We start from the raw sequence: 23,368 nt of genomic DNA on the forward strand, positions 1-23,368 counted from the left end.
TTAGAATGTTTCATTACCGGTAATTTTGTATTTGGTTGTGTAATTATAAGTATTTAATAGCATTTTCTGCATTTCACCATTGAAGGAACTGTGGGGTAAAATTACTGACAGTTTATTGACTGATATGCAGGAAAAGCTATTCATTCTAAATAAATGATTTTATTCTTGTGTATTGATTGACTGCTTAATTCTGCATGTTTTATTTCAGTATGCAGTGAAGGAGCCAGGTTGTGCTATCTTACGACAGACCCCTAAATATATCTGTGCGGGTGACACTGGTGGAAATGTAAGTCTACATGTCTTTGTGGAAACATCTCAACCAGTCAATTGGGCTTTGTATCTTTATTATATGTATATGCCTGAAACTCTGAAGATATGGGGTTAAATGCATTTGCAAAAAAATGTGTACTATATTAGCATGTGAAGTCTGTAGAGGCCAATCAGTGAGAACACTTTCCACTGTTTTGAATTTAACATTGAAAAATTGTCTCTTATAAACAAATATCAAGTCTACCGTAGGTTTCCACGTATAGCGCGCTCCCGTGTATAGCGCGCAGGCTGTTTTTTAAATGCAAAAATGGAGAAAAAAAATTTAAAGACAATAAAACCACCAAATCGCGACCGAAAATGGCCGCCATTTTTACTATTGCACAATCCAATAATCCGGGGTATTTGAAAGCTTAATTAAGCATTCAAAATAGGAAGCGTCATTATGATTAGGAGCATGGGTTGCATAGCACTATACTTTTCTGACAATTTTCTAGCAAAAGATTAACAGTCCACGTGCATTTCGTGAAAAACGTGAGAAAAAAAGAATCAGTGTACATCGTGTGATTTTCCTCGAGGAAAGCATGGGCATTACCGGTAAATTTAAATGTCGCATGGGAGACAGGGATACAGTTGTTGAGATACACCACTGTTGAACGTTCAATATTTACACACAAAAATGCAATTGCATATCTTCACGTTCTCAAGTGTCAATTAGTGTCTCAAATGTCAATTAGCGTCTTAACAAGTAGTGGCACATATTACTCAATAACATCTGCCAATTACGAAGTGCAAAATGACCCCCTTTCACACCTACCGTCACCCGCAAAAAAGACCTTGTTGGCACCTACCCTTGCCTGCCCCTGAATGTCGACAAACAATCCCCATCGGAATTCATCAATAAAGAAGGTAAAAACAACACAAAAGAAATGTCCGCAAGTTTATTCAAACAAATTAATTTTTTAACCAAAACTTCTTTTTACCGCGTTCATATCTACCAGTAGCGACTTCTTGTTGTTTCGACAATGGCCCCCTCAGTCTGTACGATTATAGGGTGGTAGTTTTCTGGAAAAAAACATGGCGGCCATTTTGATAATTACAATTACACAGCATATTTATTACCAATTTAGCAGCGAGGATAGCGTTGTAATCAATGTATAGCGCGCACCAGCTTTTAATTTGAATTTTTGAGGTAAAACACTGCACGCTATACCTGGAAACCTACGGTATGCGGAAATGTTGTCCCTGATTAGCCTGTGCAGTCTGCACAGGCTAATCTGGGGCCGACACTTAAAAGCACATGCATGTGGCTAGTTTTTTAGAGTTATGCTCCTATTTAATAATGTACTGACCTAATGCACGTAAAATAACAACAACACTTTTTTTGCATACCCGATCTTTAGCCGCAAAGTACATTTGATTTATATGTTGCACACTACTCAAAAAGGGTTGTGAATTAAGAAACTTGCTCTTTGAAAATGGGGTTTAATGCAGGTGTGTAAAGTGTCATTCACGTGCAGGGGCATAAAGTGTCATTCCACGTTTGCCAACACTTTCCACCAAAACTGGATTTTTTTGCTAAGAAGATACTTAATTTAGACAGAAATATATATAAAAGTGCAAAGTATCATCTCTGATTAGCCTGTGCGGACTGCACCAGCTTATCTGGGACAACACTTTATGCACATGCATTAAACCCCCTTTTACAGAGCATGGTCCATTTATTTCCATGTGGACATGATCACCTAGGTGCAGTTTTTCTTACATCAGTGGAGTAACTGCCCTCGTTAAGCAAAATATTAATGCCCCCCTTCGAAGAAGAGGGTGTATATTGTTTTGCACATGTCGGTCGGTCGGTCAGTCCGTCCGTCGGTCCGTCCACCAGATGGTTTCTGGACGATAACTCAAGAACGCTTAGGCCTATAATCATGAAAATTCATAGGTACATTGGTCATGACTGGCAGATGACCCCTATTGATTTTCAGGTCACTAGGGCAAAGGTCAAGGTCCAAAGTGACTGGAAATAGTAAAATTGTATCCGGAATGATAACTCATGAACGCTTGGGCCTAGGATCATGCAACTTCATTGGTACATTGATCATAACTGGCAGATGACCCCTATTGATTTTCAGGTCACAAGGTCAAAGGTCAAGGTCACAGTGACTTGAAATAGTAAAATGGTTTCCAGATGATAACTCAAGAATGCTTACGCCTACAGTCATGAAACTTCATAGGTACATTGATCATGACTGGCAAATGACCCCTATTGATTTTCAGGTCACTAGGTCAAAGGCCAAGGTCACAGTGACTCAAAACACTAAATGGTTTCCGGATGATAACTCAAGAATGCTAATGCCTAGGATCATGAAACTTCATAGGTACGTTGATCATGACTGGCAGATGACCCCTTTTTGATTTTCAGGTCACAAGGTCAAGGTCAAGGACACAGTGACTTGAAGCAGTTATAAATGGTTTCTGGATGATAACTCAGGAATACTTACGCCTAGGATCATGAAACTTCATAGGAACATTGATCATAACTGGCAGATGACCCCCATTGATTTTCAGGTTACTAGGTCAAAGGTCACAGATGACTCGAAACAGTAAAATGGTTTCCGGATGATTACTCAAGATGCTTACGCCTAGGATCATGAAACTTCATAGGTACATTGATAATGACTGGCAGATGGACCCCTATTGATTTTCAGGTCACTAGGTTAAGGTCAAGGTCACAGTGACTGGAAATAGTTTAAATGGTTTCCGGATGATAACTCAAGAATGCTTTTGCCTAGAATCATGAAACTTCATAGGTACATTGATCATAACTGGCAGATGACCCCTATTGATTTTCAGGTCAAAGTCGAAGGCCAAGGTCACAGTGACAAAAACGTATTCCACAATGGATGCCACTACAACTGACAACCCATATGACGGGCATGCATGTTTTACAAACAGCCCTTGTTTATTTTGATATTGTGTCACATATGATTCAAAGTGTTGGGACAAAGAGATACAACTTCTTTTCAAATATATAAATGAGCATAAGAAGTAGTGAATGTATACAGGAACATACTATATTTTAGTTTTTGTTAAAAAAATAATGTTTCATGATTGTGTTTTACGATTTTGATGGTCATCTAACTTAGTATAATTATTATTTGCTTTTGCTTGTTTAAGTCTTGCTAATTCACATATCTTATATAATTCATTGTATGTTATAATTTCTCAGATTGTATTGACCTGTAGGTGACCCTGTATGACCCCAACTCCATGAAAGTGGAGCATGTGTTTGATGCTCATTCGGGAACACTGTCAGACTTTGATATCCACGGCAACTTCATTGTCACATGTGGTTACTCCAGTAGGTGAGTATAGCACGACTACCCTGGCTCAACATTATTTATAAACAAATAGGAGTGAGCCGCCTCGCTCTGGGAAATGGGGCCAAATGCATAAAGTGTCATCCCAGGCTAAGTTGGACAACACTTTAAGGTTGTAAGGAATTTTAGAAAGTCTTTTCTTATCAGAAATTTAGTTAAGGAGGAAAGCGTCATCCCTGATTAGCCTGTGCAAACTGAGCCTGTGCAAGCTGCACAGGCTAATCTGGGAAAACTCTGCATTAAGCCTAGTTTTTCCAGAACAAGGCTTAATTATTGACAAAATCTGCAGATTAGGTTGTACTGGAAAGCAAACAGAAACAAATAAAAGTGATGAAAGAAATATTTCAATATTGTATACACAAACAATTTAAAGTGTTGTGTTGCATCCTATAAGATTTGGTCCTGTATTATTTGAACTAATTTGTAATTATTTATTTAGTAAATTTAGCTACAATGTCTACAACGTACTTACACCTACATTTGTTTCAGACTGGGCAACCTAACTCCTGACCACTATCTGAAGATGTACGACCTGCGCATGATGCGTGCCATGTCCCCCATGCAACTCGTCATAGACCCCATGTTCCTGCGCTTTGTGCCCACGTACTCAAGCAGACTGGCTGTTGTGTCTCAGGTGAAAATTTCTGCGATATTATTTGTGTGATCAGTACATATTAGCACGAGTTCATGGTATGTTTTTTTCCTACATACTCCACCAGACTTGCTGTTGTTTCTAAGGAGAATACAGTCTAATTGCTGTTAATTATACGAATAGTCCCAAGACTGCGACATTCATTTGTATTATCACCTTATATAAGCACGATTCCACTCTATGTTTGTGGGGTTGGTTGTCTAGTCTCCATGTGTCATATTCACTATTAAATATAAGTAGCGTTCTGGGAAAACGGGGCTTAATTCATGTGGGTAAAGGGTTGTCCCAAAACTGGGCTTAATTCATGTGGGTAAAGGGTTGTCCCAAAACTGGGCTTAATTCATGTGGGTTGTCCCAGATTAGCCTTAGCAGAGTGCGCCAATTTCAACATATAACTTAATAGTGTATAGATATCAATGTACAGAAGTGCCATACATGCCATACATCCCGGATTGTCTGGGACAGTCCCGGATAAGAAGAACTTGTCCTGCTGTCCCGGAAATCTGTCAAATGTCCCGGAATTTACAAAATCCATATATACATGTACCTTATCTTAGGCTTAACTGCACCTCGAATCTGTGTATATCTGCAGCGTCTCCATGACAATGCCTACCCGAATAGGCAGACTACGCTACGTGTCAAAATCGATCAATTAACAGGGGTCCTGTTATCATATCGATTGTCCTCACGTTCGCAGTTAAACCCAAAAGGCGGCATTGTTTAATGTGGTTGTTCATTGGCTTTAATATACTACGTCATTATTTCCCGCTGCGTAAGGGCAAAGGATAGTTGTTCACACATCTGAAGTCCAACATGGCTGAGTAAAAATTAAAAGCAGTTCATGTTCGGTAATGTGTGACTGTCCGGATTTTAACTTGACGATCTACCGGTACTGTTTTGTTGTATTTGTTTTATTGTGATTGGTTGTATGTATTGTGAATTGATTTGAGTTGACGATCTAACGGTACTGTATTGTTGTAATTTTTATTATATAAATGTTATAAATGAATAAAGGTGTATCAACAACTACGCGTTACACACCGGTCTTAATAACAATAACGCAGTGACGTCACCATCTATAGAACGCTTACACTGAAAACACGTGGCTTGTATCTAGTACGGAAGTAGTAATGTTTAATTTGACGTTAATAGATCATGTGTATTTCGGATAGGCTTTCGAACTTTTGCAATTAACGATGCGAAACAAAAAAAACGTACCAAAAATGCATATGTCTATAAATTATCGCTACATTTTATACATGTCCCGGAAATCGGCAGAAGTCCCGGACAATTTAACTCAATGTCCCGGAATTGGTCTGAAAAATTATGGTATGTATGGAAGTGCCATGCACAAGAATAATAAGCCTACACTGTCTTTAGGAAGAGTTATTTTTATATGCAGTTTTTCTATGATGTTACTTTCCAAGCTTATATCTCAGATACTATTCAAGATTTCAATATGAAACTTTATGGGTGTTTAGATATCATTGGAAGAAGTGCCATGAACAAGAACCATAATTCTGCATTATCTTAAACAAGAATTAGTGCCTTTTGTTGTTTTTGTATGATATAACTTTTCAAGTCTATAGCTCAGATACTATGAGAGCTTTCAACATGCAACTTCCTGGGTGTATTCATACAATGAGAAGTATTGCAATACATGAAAATAATAACCCTATACTTTGTTATTGTCATATTTTGTTAGAACTGCTTTTATTGGTTTCAATCAACTTATCTCATAGTGTATCGATGAATGATTCTATATTAAGTACATGTGTGCAGATTTGCACATTTTAAGCATCACGCAGTGTATATCAATTAAATAAATTTGTTTTTTATTAACCCTGATTGTTTGCCAATGTTTTACAAAAATATGATATACAGTATCAGTTGAATGCTATTATAAATGTGTTTTTCTGACAGATTATGCTGAATGTGTAATTCAATTGCTGTTAAAAGACTCTCTGTGGTTGATTTCAAACTTAAAACAAAGATCAATATATATTTCAATGAAAATGAAATACAGAGGGGAAAAAGAACACCTAACATTCTCGTTGGCAATTTACAGAACGGGCAATCACAAAGGAACAACAATCTTTAATGAATATTAAAATGCTAGGTTTCCCATTGGCTTTAAATGAGCCTGATTTTGTGAAAACTTTGCTTAATGCACACATGTATTTTCGTCCCAGATAAGCCAGTGCAGTTTGCAAAGGCTAATCATGGGCAATTATTTCCACTTTATTGTAATTTTATGCCCCAGGTAGGGTGGCATATAGCAGTTGCACTGTCTGTCAGTCAGTCTGTCCGTCAGTCCGAAAACTTTAACATTGCCCATAACTTTGCAATACTAAAGATAGCAACTTGATAATTGGCATGCATGTGTATCTCATGGAGCTGCACATTTTGCGTGGTGAAAGGTCAAGATCATCTTTCAAGGTCAAAGGTCAAATAAATTGCTTCAAAGTGGCGCAGTAGGGGGCATTGTGTTTCTGACAAACACATCTCTTGTTCGCTTTAAGGAAGTCTCTTCTTAGCATTAATGGAGTTTAGACGCACACTGTTGTCCTGCATCAGCTTGGGCAGACTGCACAGGCTAAGCAGAGACTACCATGTTTAGACGCACACTGTTGTCCTGCATCAGCTTGGGCAGACTGCACAGGCTAAGCAGAGACTACCATGTTTAGACGCACACTGTTGTCCTGCATCAGCTTGGGCAGACTGCAACAGGCTAAGCAGAGACTACCATGTTTAGACGCACACTGTTGTCCTGCATCAGCTTGGGCAGACTGCACAGGCTAAGCAGAGACTACTATGTTTAGACGCACACTGTTGTCCTGCATCAGCTTGGGCAGACTGCATAGGCTAAGCAGAGACTACCATGTTTAGACGCACACTGTTGTCCTGCATCAGCTTGGGCAGACTGCACAGGCTAAGCAGAGACTACCATGTTTAGACGCACACTGTTGTCCTGCATCAGCTTGGGCAGACTGCACAGGCTAAGCAGAGACTACCATGTTTAGACGCACACTGTTGTCCTGCATCAGCTTGGGCAGACTGCATAGGCTAAGCAGAGACTACCATGTTTAGACGCACACTGTTGTCCTGCATCAGCTTGGGCAGACTGCACAGGCTAAGCAGAGACTACCATGTTTAGACGCACACTGTTGTCCTGCATCAGCTTGGGCAGACTGCATAGGCTAAGCAGAGACTACCATGTTTAGACGCACACTGTTGTCCTGCATCAGCTTGGGCAGACTGCATAGGCTAAGCAGAGACTACCATGTTTAGACGCACACTGTTGTCCTGCATCAGCTTGGGCAGACTGCACAGGCTAAGCAGAGACTACCATGTTTAGACGCACACTTTGTCCTGCATCAGCTTGGGCAGACTGCATAGGCTAAGCAGAGACTACCATGTTTAGACGCACACTGTTGTCCTGCATCAGCTTGGGCAGACTGCACAGGCTAAGCAGAGACTACCATGTTTAGACGCACACTGTTGTCCTGCATCAGCTTGGGCAGACTGCACAGGCTAAGCAGAGACTACTATGTTTAGACGCACACTGTTGTCCTGCATCAGCTTGGGCAGACTGCACAGGCTAAGCAGAGACTACCATGTTTAGACGCACACTGTTGTCCTGCATCAGCTTGGGCAGACTGCACAGGCTAAGCAGAGACTACCATAGAGCTCATGCATTAAGCCCAATTTTCCCAGAAAAAGGCTCAAATGTTGCATGCACCTTAGTCAACATACAGATTTGGCAATCAACAATGAACTATTGCAAAGATTTCTCATTAACTGACAGCCTGCTGTATATGAAATGTTATACTCCATTCTCAGATAGGACTGAGAGCCTGCTGTATATGAAATGTTATACTCCATTCTCAGAGATAAGGCAGTTCTAGGCCTGCTGTATATGAAATGTTATACTCCATTCTCAGATAGGGCAGTTCCAGGTGATTGAGGCACTCGGCACTCCGTCCCTCACGATACCGTACCAGGTGCCGTGTCATCACAACATAGTCATGAGCTTCGACGTGGCTGCCACCTGTCAGGCCCTCGCCTTTGGAGACAGTGGAGGTCAGACGAATAGTTGCTATTGCATGTTATGAGCTCCTTTTTGCTAAAACTGGGCTTTTTACATGTGCTTTAATTGTCGTCCTAGATTAGCCTATGCAGTTCACACAGGCTAATAAGGGACAACACTTTTTAAGACTGGATATTTGGTAAGATGAGACTTCCTTTTAAAGAAAAAAAAGGAAAGTGTTGTCCCTGCACAGGCTTATATTGGATAACACTAGAGCTGTAACGATTCACCCATTATTCAATTCGATTTCGATACCAAATGGTCCGAATTTATTATTTTTGATTCGATTCAAATTTACCTATTTGCTGCTTAGTTTGCGAACTATTTCATGTTTGGTTTGTCCATGGCATGAATTAATATGTTAGGTATTTGTAATTACCTTATTAAGTTACTATGTTGTACATTTGAAATGTTTAATTTTTGAAATAAAATTTAAAAATGCAACATATGTTTTATATGTAACAAATTTATTGAACAAAACTTACTGTTGAGTTATTCTTAAAACATAAAATGCACAATGTATCACGTGTTTAACAGGAAAAAAAACAAAAAAAACATGTTAGTATGTAAACAACTTCGAGTTGACTTCTTAACAGAAGGCACACAGTTTAGTGAACAAACCAACTGACTGATTTCAACTTACCTAAACAAAACACGTTTTGCAAGTTGCCTTTGCATCAGAACCTTTGCGAAAACCCGAAATGTTCCCATACTTTTGATTTTAATGATGTAATGCTCTGCATGGTATTCATACATTCATTGGATGCCATATGAGCTACTGACCAATCACAAGACGTATTACAAATGACAAGAAAGTATAGACGACGGATTTAAAAAGTAAGGTTTAAAATGCGGATCATTCGGGATTGCAGTGAATCGAATCGAAATTGACCGTATTGGTATCGAAATCAAATCGGCCGCGTTGAATTGGTTTTTCGATGCATCAAACCAAATCGTTACAGCTCTAGATAACACGCCATTATGAAGTAACACACTCTCATTGTATAAAAGAAAGATCATGGGATAGATGGAATACAGAGTTATTGTTAATAAAGATACAATTATTTCACAAAAACTTGCGAAGGCTTTTTGTTTAAGTTATATGAACCTCCCTTGAGAAACTTATCAGTATTAAACACTAACATTGTATTCTTTAATTTGTGACAAAGGTCATTTATCAGGGATCAAGGTTCAATCTTAAAATGATCATGGGCCAGCAAGATTAAAATCAACAAATGAGCCTTGCTCTGTGAAAGCAAGCCTTAATGCATGTGCATAAAGTGTCTTACCAGATTAGCCTGTGCAGAAACTTCGTTAAAATTAAAAATTCCATAAAAGTGTCATCACTGATTACCTGTGTGGACTGCTAATCTGTTGCAATCCTGTACGCACATGTATTGGGCTTCATTATCCCAGAGCGAGCAATCCTGTACGCACATGTATTGGGCTCTATATCCCAGAGTGAGCAATCCTGTACACACATGCATTGGGATCCATTATCCCAGAGCGAGCAATCCTGTACGCACATGTATTGGGCTCCATTATCCCAGAGCGAGCAATCCTGTACTCACATGCATTGGGCTCCATTTTCCCAGAGTGAGCAATCCTGTACGCACCTGTATTGGGCTCCATTATCCCAGAGCGAGCAATCCTGTATGCACATGTATTGGGCTCCATTATCCCAGAGCGAGCAATCCTGTACGCACATGTATTGGGCTCCATTATCCCAGAGCGAGCAATCCTGTACACACATGTATTGGGCTCCATTATCCCAGATCGAGCAATCCTGTACGCACATGTATTGGGCTCCATTATCCAAGAGCGAGCAATCCTGTACGCACATGCATTGGGCTCCATTATCCCAGAGCGAGCAATCCTGTACGCACATGCATTGGGCTCCATAATCCCAGAGCGAGCAATCCTGTACGCACATGCATTGGGATCCATTATCCCAGAGCGAGCAATCCTGTACGCACATGCATTGGGCTCCATTATCCAAGAGCGAGCAATCCTGTACGCACATGCATTGGGATCCATTATCCCAGAGTGAGCAATCCTGTACGCACATGCATTGGGCTCCATTATCCCAGAGCGAGCAATCCTGTACGCACATGTATTGGGCTCCATTATCCAAGAGCGAGCAATCCTGTATGCACATGCATTGGGCTCCATTATCCCAGAGCGAGCAATCCTGTATGCACATGCATTGGGCTCCATTATCCCAGAGCGAGCAATCCTGTATGCACATGCATTGGGCTCCATTATCCCAGAGCAAGCAATCCTGTATGCACATGCATTGGTCTGCATTATCCCAGAGCGAGCAGTCCTGTATGCACATGCATTGGGCTCCATTATCCCAGAGCGAGCAATCCTGTATGCACATGCATTGGGCTCCATTATCCCAGAGTGAGCAATCCTGTATGCACATGCATTGGGCTCCATTATCCCAGAGCGAGCAATCCTGTATGCACATGCATTGGGCTCCATTATCCCAGAGCGAGCAATCCTGTATGCACATGAATTGGGCTCCATTATCCCAGAGTGCGAAATCCTGTACTCACATGCATTGGGCTCCATTATCCCAGGGTGAGCAATCCTGTACGCACATGTATTGGGCTCCATTATCCCAGAGCGAGCAATCCTGTACGCACATGTATTGGGCTCCATTATCCCAGAGTGAGCAATCCTGTACGCACATGTATTGGGCTCCATTATCCCAGAGTGAGCAATCCTGTACGCACATGTATTGGGCTCAATTATCCCAGAGCGAGCAATCCTGTATGCACATGCATTGGGCTCCATTATCCCAGAGCGAGCAATGCTGTATGCACGTGCATTGGGCTCCATTATCCCAGAGCGAGCAATCCTGTACGCACATGCATTGGGCTCCATTATCCCAGAGCGCGGCTCGCATGTACCAGAACATTTTATAAAGGAAATGAAAGCTGTCCATGATATAGCTATTTGTTAGTATAGTTGTGAAATATAATTCCAACGAACATTATTGATTTTACTGTATGTTTTGTGAACCACAGGAAGCCTAAGCCAATAGACCTCAGAGATTCTGCACATGTTGCCTTGAGCTCTGTCTGTCATATTTTATTTAACATTCCTAATAAGCGCGTTGTTACTTGCAGATATGTTAAGTTTATAAATTGTAATGAGCAAATCAATTTAGTGTCTAATTTTAAAGTGAGCGTGTGTTGATATTTGTGATTTTGAATGAATGGAAATTAATCCTTTAACAAAAGCTGGCAAGAAGTTAAATATTTCTTTAAAAAAATCCTTTCCCATTTATGTTGTCATCGTCACATATGAACATGAAATCAATTGAGCCTTTTCATGCGAAAAATGGGTTGTAGGACATATGTAGGTAGATGTAGCTCCAGAATTGGGTTGTAGGACATATGTAGGTAGATGTAGCTCCAGAATTGGGTTGTAGGACATATGTAGGTAGATGTAGCTCCAGAATTGGGTTGTAGGACATATGTAGGTAGATGTAGCTCCAGAATTGGGTTGTAGGACATATGTAGGTAGATGTAGCTCCAGAATTGGGTTGTAGGACATATGTAGGTAGATGAAGCTCCAGAATTGGGTTGTAGGACATATGTAGGTAGATGTAGCTCCAGAATTGGGTTGTAGGACATATGTAGGTAGATGAAGCTCCAGAATTGGGTTGTAGGACATATGTAGGTAGATGTAGCTCCAGAATTGGGTTGTAGGACATATGTAGGTAGATGTAGCTCCAGAATTGGGTTGTAGGACATATGTAGGTAGATGAAGCTCCAGACCAGTCTCAGTATTTGCACAGTGTGGTTCAGGAGCTACCCTGTCTGGTATAAGGTCTTGCAATGTTTTGTGGTCTGTTAAGCATACAGGGTAGCTCCTTACCAGGCTGTCCCAAATCTGGTCTGTAGCTACGCTGGGGTCATTAAGCATTAGACTCGTTTTTGCAATGATGCTCATATGAGTTTCGTTCTAGGAAAATGTGGCTTAATGTATGTGAGTAAAGTGGCGTCCCATCTTAGGTTGTGCGGTCTTCACAGGGTTATCTGGGATGACACATTTTGCATTAAGCCCCATTTTCTCACAGCAAGGTTGATAATTTGAAGTTGGACTCATTATTTGCTTATATTTACAGGTTTCCTGCACATATTTGCAACAGATGAGAACGTCATATTCAACCCATTTATAGAGGAGACTTGCCTGGCAGATCCAGTGAGTTTACACCAGAAAGCATTTTGTGGTGTTATTTCTGCTTTCAAGCTGCTTTCCTCCTTTCAATCCCAATTTACCTTCTGAACTTTGCTGGATCTATAAAACATTGCAGAGTTTACATAAAACTTTTAAATGTGTCCATAATCATGCTTTAAACTGTTTGAAAACAGCCATTTTGCAATCTATTTTCTCACAGGTTGAGCCATCTCAGAATATTCACATCCATGATTTCACGACTCCGTACGCCATGGTTCCCATGAGCTACCCAGGAACAGGATCCCTTCTTTCCGATTGGCCTGATTACCTCTGTGAAAAAGTATACAGGTACATAGAATCAGCATTTCTGTAAAATTTTTTTCACAACTTATGTTACAGTTGTTATTTTCTGTTTTGGAATCCCCTGGTCTCAACCCTCAGGTACAAATTATGACGTGTTTGAAGTCCCTAAAAAATCTAATCTACAAGTTACTTGAAGGTTTTTTTGCCTTTATGCCTTTTGCACGAGCCATCATCTCTTTGCTTTTGAGGGGGAAAAGGTTAATGCTGACAAAAATGTTTTCACAAAATTAACTTCAATCCTATGATACACAAAAAAACCAAACATTTTTGTAATATCTTGTTATGATTGTTATTATGTTTTTTAATTTTTTTAGGAAAAACATAACTTTCCTAGTTCCTCTTTTTTATCCTACAGCTAAATGATTTTATAGAACAAAATAGGACTCATACAGAAAAGATAAGGTTTTCTCCACGGATATTTTTAGATAAGGTTTATTCCACAGATATTTTTAGAACATAGGGACTACTTTTTTGGCCTTTCACCCCTGATTGCGTCATTCAGGTCATTGGGTACGCAGTCGTTGGGCGAGTTAACGAGTGTGTGTGTGTTTGTGATGGATTATTAAGAGGATAAAACACGGCTGAGCCGAGCCGAGCAGTGATAATCGGCCCGCAGGAAGCATAACGGCCCGAGGGCTTTAGCGACCTGGGGCAGATTATCACTGCCCGGCCCGGCTCAGCCAGGTATTTAACGTCTATAATATATATCTTACTTTATACTACATTATAGATGGGCACAGGTTTTGAGTCATACAATCATACTATTTTGGTCCTTCACTAAAATTTATGAAGAACCAGCTTTGAATATTTTCATTGAATTGATTACGCAATTTATGACATATCTCATGTGACGTAATTTAAATGACGAAACAAGCTAGACGCTTTGGATTTAAGGACAACAACAATTCAGACTTGGATGGTTTTTATTTAACAGTTAAATATTTTTTAAGCATCAAAGGATTAGTGTGTGTGTTTAGGATGGATTATGAATGTGAATAAAAGTGTTGGGATATAAAACTGGAATGAAACTGGTGAGACTGCATTTTCGATTTCCTTAAAATGTCAAATGTACTCGAATAACGCGATGTTTTATTGAACAATTGATGGATTAAATTTAAGAAAAGTATCAGTGAATTGTTCTTTAACTGTTTGAAGGAAATCGATGTTGAGTTTAAGGGGTAGTTTCTTTGATGAATAAGTCGTTCCTTTGTCAGTCGATCAAAGAATGTCTATTCACAAAGAATTGCCTGCTTGCATCCAGTGCGTTAAAATGGGAAAGATGGAATGGCAATGAAGAAATGTGTCCAGAATTTTAACTTGTCATGGAAGTAAATTAAACTTTATGAAAATAAACATGGTTAGAAGATCTACACAACTTCATGTAGGTTTCAACACATTTTGTAAATTTCAAAATGGCAGCCATTATTGTTTTCGGTATTTTACAGTGATGAAACAAGAATTGTAGTTTGAACACAACCGTCTGTGTTCTACTTGAATGTGTTACATTTGGAACGCTGATTAAATTTGAATTGAGGCGTATAGCGATATTTTGTCTCGCTACTCTTCTTTTGCGTGGAATTCTTAAGGACTATTTCGAGTTCCGTTAACGGGAAAGATCACAATTAATATTACTACGCAATGTTAGATTCAGCTAATTTAATGTGTTTTTGCTTTTATTTTATAAATTAAAGACTACTATTTTTATTGCATAAGAAATAAATTAAAAAAAAAAATATTGTAGGATAAAAAGAATACTATGTTAGTGTGATTGTGTACTTAAATTTATCCCACTGATCTCAGAAAGGCTTCCAAGGCTCGGCAAGCCTCACCATGTAACCCTTTCTTCACTCGTGGGATAATTTTAAGTACACAATCACACTAACATAGTATTCTCTATATTCCAAATAAGAAATCTTCGAATTTATGTGACCATGAAAGTATTTTTTTTTTAAACCACAAATTGAATGCCAATTAACATGATTTTACAAGATTTTTTGTTAAATCGCAGAAAGCCTAAGCCAATAGACCCAGAGATCCTGCGCACCATGAAGGTCTACCAGAATGTAGGGTACGCACCTAACCCTCACAAAGAGAGGCGATACCACTTCCCTTACATCCTGGAACAAGATGGCTCCAAGAAGGGCCGGTCAAACATACCCGAGTCTCCACTAGGCAGAGGTAAAGTAACACTTAAACAGGCTGAGGTAATATGTGTTGATGCCTGTAATTATAGTATCTTTGGGATAAATGTGCGTCTTCAGTGCTGATACAAAGTGTTTTTTTATAAGAAAAAAAAAAAAATTGTTAAAATTATTTTATGATAATTCCTAATTTTTAGCGAGGCTGTTTTCGGAAAAAACCCGAGCTATTGTCATAGCCAGCTCGTTGTCCGCCGTCCGACATCGGCTGTAGGCGTTGTGCGAAAACCTTAAATTGGCCATAACTTTTTAAATATTGAAGATAGCACCTGGATATTTGGCATGCATGTGTATCTCATGGAGCTGCACATTTTGAGTGGTAAAATTTCAAGGTGAACATCATCCTTCAAGGTCAAGGGTCGAAAAAACAAAGTCAAGGGAAGTAATAAGCTTTTAATGGACGTAGTTATCTGACCTGCCCACCTATATATTTTTGTTAAATACATCAAAGCGGCGCAGTAGGTGGCATTGTGTTTCTGACAAACACATTGTGGTAAAAGGTCAAAGTCATCCTTTACGGTCTATGGTAACAAATACAGATTTAAGAGAAGTAATTAGCTTTAAAAAGGGAGAAAATTATTCAATATTGAACATAGCCACTTTATATATTTGGCATGCATGTGTATCTCATGGAGCTGCACATTTTGAGTGGTGAATCTACAGTCACGGTAGTGGCTTTTAATTATTTGCTACTAAAAATAGAGATTTGTTACAGACAATTATTTTCAAGGGAAGTAATTTATATAATTATAAATCTCATATTATATATTTCCTTACCAAGAATTGAAGTTCTTTTCACAGTTACTGTACATATTTATTATGTTGATTATTTATAACCGAAATGATTGATTTGTCAATTTTTTTTTAATGATATAATTATAATTTTTTTGATGTTCATTACATACCTGTGGACTTATGTCCATAGATACATGATCAACTCTGGCTATGATCTCGTTTAAACCACAGACCTTGGCTGCTTGGTTGTCAGTGATGTCTGACATGGTCATAATTGACTGTGAGATCCCCCCCCTCCCCCTGGTTGGATTGGACAAAATTCAAGGGAAGTAATAACCTTTAAAGGGAGATGATTTCTATACCTGCCAAATGATAAATAGAAATTTTATTTCAATGCGGCGTAGTAGGGGGCATTGAGTTTCTGACAAACACATCTCTTGTTGGGTTACTAGGTCAAAGGTCAAGGTCACTGTGACCTCTAAAAAAAAAAAATCTGACAAGCTTTCGCAGCCAAGCGTGGCACCCGTTATGCTGTGCGCTTGTTACAGTATCTAATGATACTAATATGGCATATTCTCTCATACATCTTAGCATATGATGTTTGAAGTGCAATGTGTGAGTAACTTTAGTCTGTTCAGGTTTTATGCTGTTTGCTGCTCATTAGTATCTAAGGGTTGGAAATAAAGCCTTTAACAATTGAATAAAGTAAGAAAGGTCTTACATTTAACTAAACTTTCTAAGGGACTACACATGCATGAAAATACATATTTAAGTGGTAAATGGTTAAATGGAATAACACAGTTGAGCACTCTTTTCTTTTTACAAAACACACAGGCTTTTTTCAAGCATTGTGTTGTCAACTTGTGGCTGGCAATCAAAGCCCACATGACTCAAATCTTGTAAATCATGGCCTTCATTGCAAGACAAAAATATGCAACATGCGTTTGATCTAACTAACCGTGACCGTTCTTTAGCCTTATGATTCATAGATTGCAAAAAATGACCTGACCTTCAGGTCCAGAAATCCGTTAGCCATTATGACTAATATTCTGTAACTCATGGCCACTCACAAACAAAAAGAAAATGGCTGTATCCAACCAGCATAAAACCAGAACAGCCTGCAAGTAATTCGCAGATTGTTCAGGTTTTATTCTGTTTGCTGCTCATCAGTATCATAGGGTTTTAAATGAAACCTTAAAAAATTGAAAAAATTAAGAAAAGTCTTTAATTAATATGATTTTCTAATGGACCACAAACAGGTCAAAATGCATATCTGAGGAGAAACAGGTTCAGCTATGGGTAATATTTCTTCATTGTTCAGCTGATGATCCATTCCACGCTATTCCCAAGAGGTTCAGGAAGGTGGACTTGAAGTATTCCAAGCTGGGCCTAGAGGACTTTGACTTCCGTCATTACAACAAGACTCACTACGCTGGTCTGGAGATACACATACCCAATGTGTACTGTAACAGCATGATTCAGGTGGGGCCACTTGTCACATGTGATATTCAGCATGACATTTTCTTTGTGCTATCGGCCGTTTGATTTCATTGAGCCACTGTTTGATATCTCGTGATATTTATCATGTGTTCAGATATTTTAATTCTTTGAGACACTGCAATGTGATATTCAGTGTGATATTTTTTGTGCTATTTTTAAAGATGTTTTACTTAATTGAGCCACTGTATTGTGTCTCATGTGCTATTCAGTGTCATAATGTATAGCTATTATTTCAGGTGTTTTTAGCTCATGGTGAGCTTTTTTAATCGCCTTTTGTCCCTCGTTCGTGCATTTTGCAGCATTAACATTTGCCTTGTTTACACTCTAGGGGCCACATGTTTTGTCCGATATTCACGAAATTTGGTCAGAAGAGTGTTCCAATGATATCTTGAACGAGATCGAAAATTGTTCGGGTTGGTTGAAATACATGACCTCCAGGTGGCATGGCATTTTTCCTTATATGGCTATAGTAAATTCAAATCTTTTGAACACTCTAGATATTGTACATGCTATTATTTCAGATGTCCTACTTCATTGAGCCACTATCTCATGTGATATTCAGTGTGATATTGTCCATGCTATTATTTCAGATGATCATTGAGGCACTATCTCATGTGATATTTAGTGTAATATTTTCCATTCTATTATTTCAGATGTTCTACTTCATTGAGCCACTATCTCGTGTGATATTCAGTGTGATATTGTTCATGCTATTATTTCAGATGATCATTGAGGCACTATCTCATGTGATATTCAGTGTGATATTGTCCATGCTATTTTTTCAGATTATCATTGAGCCACTATCTCATGTGATATTCAGTGTGATATTTTCCCTGCTATTATTTCAGATGTTCAACATCATTGAGTCACTATCTCATGTGATATTCAGTGTGCTATTGTCCATGAAACTATTTCAGATGTTCAACATCATTGAGTCACTATTTCGTGTGATATTCAGTGTGATATTGTCCATGCTACTATTTCAGATGTTTTTCTTCATTGAGCCACTATCTCATGTGATATTCAGTGTGCTATTGTCCATGCAATTGTTTAAGATGTTCAACATCATTGAGCCACTATATCATGTGATATTCAGTGTGCTATTGTCCATGCTATGATTTCAGATGTTCAACATCATTGAGGCACTATCTCATGTGATATTCAGTGTGATATTGTCCATGCTATTATTCCAGATGTTCTACTTCATTGAGCCACTATCTCGTGTAATAATTAGTGTGCTATTGTCCATGCTTTGATTTCAAAATTTCTACTTCATTGAGCCACTATTTTGTGTGATATTTAGTGTGCTATCGTCCATGCTATTATTTCAGATGTTCTGCTTCATTGAGCTACTATTTCGTGTGATATTGAGTGTGCTATTGTCCTTGCTATTATTTCAGATGTTCTACTTCATTGAGCCGCTGCGTGTCAAGCTGCTCAGTCACCTGTGTGAGAGGGAGTTCTGTCTGTCTTGTGAGCTGGGCTTCCTCTTCCACATGCTCGACAAACAGAAGGGACAGACCTGCCAAGTGAGCACCTCTAGACTTTGATATAATATATATGAGCAGTGCTCAGGGAGAACGGGGCTTAATGCATGTGCATAAAGTGTTGACCCAGATTTGCCTGTGCCCTTAGGCTAATCACGGACGACACTTTCTGCTTTTATGTTGTTTTTTTTAAAGGAAGTCTGTTCTTGGCAAAAATCCAGTTTAGGCAGAAAGTGTTTCCCTGAATAGCCTGTGTGGGCTACACAGGCTATTCTGGGATGACACCTTATGAGTGTGCATTAAGTACTGTTTTCATAGAGCAAGGCTCATATACAGGGTTTAAAAAAATGTATATGAACAAATCAGATGACCATATTTTACATATAAAGAAAAACATGTTTTGCATTGCTATTTGATTATTTGTGTGGATCATCCTTATTGAAATGGTAAATAACATGTGTATTGTAAATAAAGTTACCGAACATGTTGCGCTGGCCTACCTCCATATAACATGTGTATTGTAAATAAAGTTACCGAACATGTTGCGCTGGCCTACCTCCATATTTTTTATGCCCCCGCTAGGGTGGCATATAGCATTTGCACTGTCTGTCCGTCCGTCTGTCCGAAAACTTTAACATTTGCCATAACTTTTGCAATATTGAAGACAGCAACTTGATATTTGGCATGCATGTGTATCTCATGGAGCTGCACATTTTGAGTGGTGAAAGGTCAAGGTCATCCTTCAATGTCAAATGTTCAAAAAAAAATCCAAGGGAAGTAATAAGCTTTAAAGGGAAATAATTTATAGTTATCATTTGGCAGGTACAGATCATATTTACATGGGAAGTTATATATTTTATTATATCCCTTCCCTTGTAAAAATTATCTGTTCCTGCAAAATGATAAAAAAATAAATTAATCAATCAAAGCGGCACAGTAAGGGGCATTGTGTTTCTGACGAACACATCTTTTGTTTTTGAGATGTTACAAGCAACAAACAACTTAATTTGGTAGTGACGCCCACCAAATGTTATTTACTGATACAATCTTATAATATGTTTTTAAAATACTAGGCACATAGATGGAAAATCTGCTTGATCAAAATGAATGAGTGGCAAATGGCTTTGTTTTGTGGATAAATATACAGTAGACTCCCTTTGGCTCCAAGTCGCAAGGACAAGCACAATTTTTTGAGATACCTGAACTTAAAGCCAAGCAATTACTTATACTATGTGTTTACTTACAATTGTCAGCCACAGATTGAAATCTTCAGTGTGCATTGCATTTGATTGATACATATTTATCATGGTCACACATTTTATCCTTCTGAACAAAGGTGTTATTTTTATACCCCCCACAATGAAGTTTAGGGGAGTATATAGGTCTGTCTGTCGGTCGGTCTATCTGTCGGTCCATTTTAAGTGTCCGCCCTCTAATTTAAGTTGTTTTCATCCGATCTTCACCAAACATAATCAGATGTTGTGTCTAGATGATGTCTAGGTAAAGTTTTAATATGGGTCATGATGGGCGGGCCCAAACAAGGTCATGGGGTCACTTAGTGCGTTTTAAACATTCAGCATGGTGTCCGCTCTCTACTTCAAGTAGTTTTCATCCGATCTTCACCACACTTGGTCAGACGTATCTAGACGATGTGTAGGTAAAGTTCGAACATGGGCCTTGCAGGGTCAAAAACTAGGTCATGGGGTCACTTAATGCGTTTCAAACATTCAGCATGGTGTCTGCTGTTTTATGTGGAGACAACATGCAAAATATTCTGTGTCAATGCGGCATGTGTGGGTATTCGTCATGTCTGTGACAAAGCTCTGGTTACGATTTGTTAAGAATAACTTAATTTTACTATTATTACACCATTATAATTCTCACAAGGTATGTCCGCTGCTTGCCAAAGTAAAAAATATTTAAATTTCTTCACGAATCTAACCAATATTACTGCTGTTTCAAATTTATCTGTACATATATAAATATCTATCCTTATGTTTGTCATTTTTCGTTGATCAGATATATGTGAAGCAACAAATGATATAAAATTCTGTTTATTTAAATTTTTTAACAAACATGTACTCACCAAGAAAGCTCAAACAATATTTATTTCTTAGTTTTTTAGCCCGGCCTTTTTTTTCCGGACAAACCGGAGGTATTGTCATAGCCAGCTCGTTGTCTGCCGTCTGTGTCGTGCTAAAACCTTAAAATCAAATTGCTTCCACCTACAATTTTGAGACTTCATATGTAGCTGCACCTTTGTGAGTTCGACATGCCACACCCATTTTTGGGTCACTAGGTCAAGGGTCAAGGTCACTGTGACCTCTAATATAAAACTATTGACAAGCTTTCATTTATTGAAAACGTTTGTTCAGGCTAGCAACTTCCTGCGTGCATTTCGTACGCTGCCCGAGGCTGCGGCGCTGGGTCTGGTGCTGGCAGAGAATGAGGAGAACCACGGGCGGGTCAATCTGGGACGCCTCATACAGAGCTGGCAGAGGTTCATGCACCAGCAGATACACACGGTATGCGGGGGGGGGGGGGGGAATCTCTGAAGAGTTGATTAGATATGCTTATAAATGAATACAACCCTTGCTGTGGAATATGGAGCTTATTGCATGAGTGTAACGTGTTTGTGCTAAAAGTGTTGTCCCAGATTAGCCTGTGCAGTCTGATCAGGCTAATCAGGGATGACACTTTTTGCTTTTATGGTATCTTGGCAGAAAGTATCATCCCTGATTAGCCTATGCAGACTGCACAGGCTAATCTGAGACACATGCATTATTCCTGGATTTCCAAAAGTTCAAATGTTATGTTAATTTTTTATTTGTGTTTTATTTGTGTTTGATGTGCTTAATTTCTTTGAATTTTATGTTTTTTTTAAATTTTATGCATATAATCTCAAGCTTTTATTTTGAATGAATTGCCTTTGAAACATTGGTTTATCAAAAAATATTATATTATATGTAAAAATAATAAATTGTCACAAAGCACTTAAAAAACAAACAATTGTGCAATCTAGGAACTTTTGTGTAAAGAAATATTAATTATTAATTGTCTTGTTATACCCTCACAAAAAAGTTTAGGGGGTATATAAGAGTGAACTTGTCGGTTGGTCGGTCGGTCTGTCTGTCGGTCCGTATTAAGTGTCCGCTCTCTAATTCAAGTAGTTTTCATCCGATCTTCATCAAACTTGGTTAGAAGTTTTATCTACATGATGTCTAGGCCAAGTTCGAACATGGGCCTTGCCGGGTCAAAAACTAGGTCACAGGGTCACTTAGTGCGTTTTAAACATTCAGCATGTTGTCCGCTCTCTTATTCAAGTAGTTTTCATCCGATCTTCACCACACTCAGTCAGAAGTTGTAACTAGATGATGTGTAAGTCAAGTTCGGACATGGGCCATGCTGGGTCAAAAACTAGGTCACGGGGTCACTTAGTGTGTTTGAAACCTCACCATGTTGTCCGCTTTCTAATTCAAGTAGTTTTTATCCAATCTTCACCAAAAATGGTCAGAAGTTGATAATCTTGATAATGTCTAGTGCAAGTTTGAATATGGGTCATGCCGGGTCAAAAACAAGGTCACGGGGTCACTTAGTGCGTTTTAAACATTACAATGTTGTCCGCTTTCTAATTTAAGTAGTTTTCATCCAATCTTCACCAAACTTGGTCAGAAGTTGTATCTAGATAATGTTTAGGTCAAGTTTGAATATGGGTCATGCCGGATCTTAACTAGGTCACGGGGCATCTTAGTGCGTTTTAAACCTCACTATGTTGTCCGTTCTCTAATTCAAGTAGTTTTCATCCAATCCTCACCAAACTTGGTCACAAGTTTGATCTAAATGATCTCTAGGACAAGTTTGAACATGGGCCATTCCGGGCCTAAAACTAGGTCACGGAGTCACTTAGTGCGTTTTTTATGTCCCCCACTATAGTAGTGGGGAACATATTGTTTTTGCCCTGTCTGTCTGTTGGTCTGTTGGTCCGTTGGTCTGTTGGTATGTTTGCGCCAACTTTAACATTTTGCAATAACTTTTGCTATATTGAAGATAGCAACTTCATATTTGGCATGCATATGTATCTTATGAAGCTGCACATTTTGAGTGGTGAAAGGTCAAGGTCAAGGTCATCCTTCAAGGTCAGAGGTCAAATATATGTGGCCAAAATCGCTCATTTTATGAATACTTTTGCAATATTGAAGATAGTAACTTGATATTTGGCATGCATGTGTATCTCATGGAGCTGCACATTTTGAGTGGTGAAAGGTCAAGGTCAAGGTCAAGGTCATCCTTCAAGGTCAGAGGTCAAATATATGTGGCCCAAATCGCTTATTTTATAAATACTTTTGCAATATTGAAGATAGCAACTTGATATTTGGCATGCATGTGCATCTCATGGAGCTGCACATTTTGAGTGGTGAAAGGTCAAGGTCAAGGTCATCCTTCAAGGTCAGAGGTCAAATATATGTGGCCCAAATCGCTTATTTTATAAATACTTTTGCAAT

The 23,368-nt window shown here is 38.9% G+C and overlaps 1 protein-coding gene across 1 annotated transcript in view; it reads left to right on the forward strand.

The window, feature by feature from the left end:
* The window catches only part of LOC127842056 (PAN2-PAN3 deadenylation complex catalytic subunit PAN2-like), a 64,069-nt gene that overhangs the window by 10,632 nt on the left and 30,069 nt on the right, over nucleotides 1-23,368 (forward strand). The window contains exons 6-15 of the mRNA XM_052371386.1: nucleotides 201-286; nucleotides 3,514-3,632; nucleotides 4,137-4,281; nucleotides 8,244-8,382; nucleotides 12,531-12,607; nucleotides 12,804-12,931; nucleotides 14,955-15,124; nucleotides 17,201-17,361; nucleotides 18,780-18,908; nucleotides 21,242-21,391. Coding sequence (XP_052227346.1) covers nucleotides 201-286; nucleotides 3,514-3,632; nucleotides 4,137-4,281; nucleotides 8,244-8,382; nucleotides 12,531-12,607; nucleotides 12,804-12,931; nucleotides 14,955-15,124; nucleotides 17,201-17,361; nucleotides 18,780-18,908; nucleotides 21,242-21,391 — 1,304 coding nt within the window. The remainder of the gene's footprint in view (nucleotides 1-200; nucleotides 287-3,513; nucleotides 3,633-4,136; nucleotides 4,282-8,243; nucleotides 8,383-12,530; nucleotides 12,608-12,803; nucleotides 12,932-14,954; nucleotides 15,125-17,200; nucleotides 17,362-18,779; nucleotides 18,909-21,241; nucleotides 21,392-23,368) is intronic.

The sequence above is a fragment of the Dreissena polymorpha genome, chromosome 8 (assembly GCF_020536995.1).
Source record: "Dreissena polymorpha isolate Duluth1 chromosome 8, UMN_Dpol_1.0, whole genome shotgun sequence".
NCBI lineage: Eukaryota > Metazoa > Mollusca > Bivalvia > Myida > Dreissenidae > Dreissena > Dreissena polymorpha.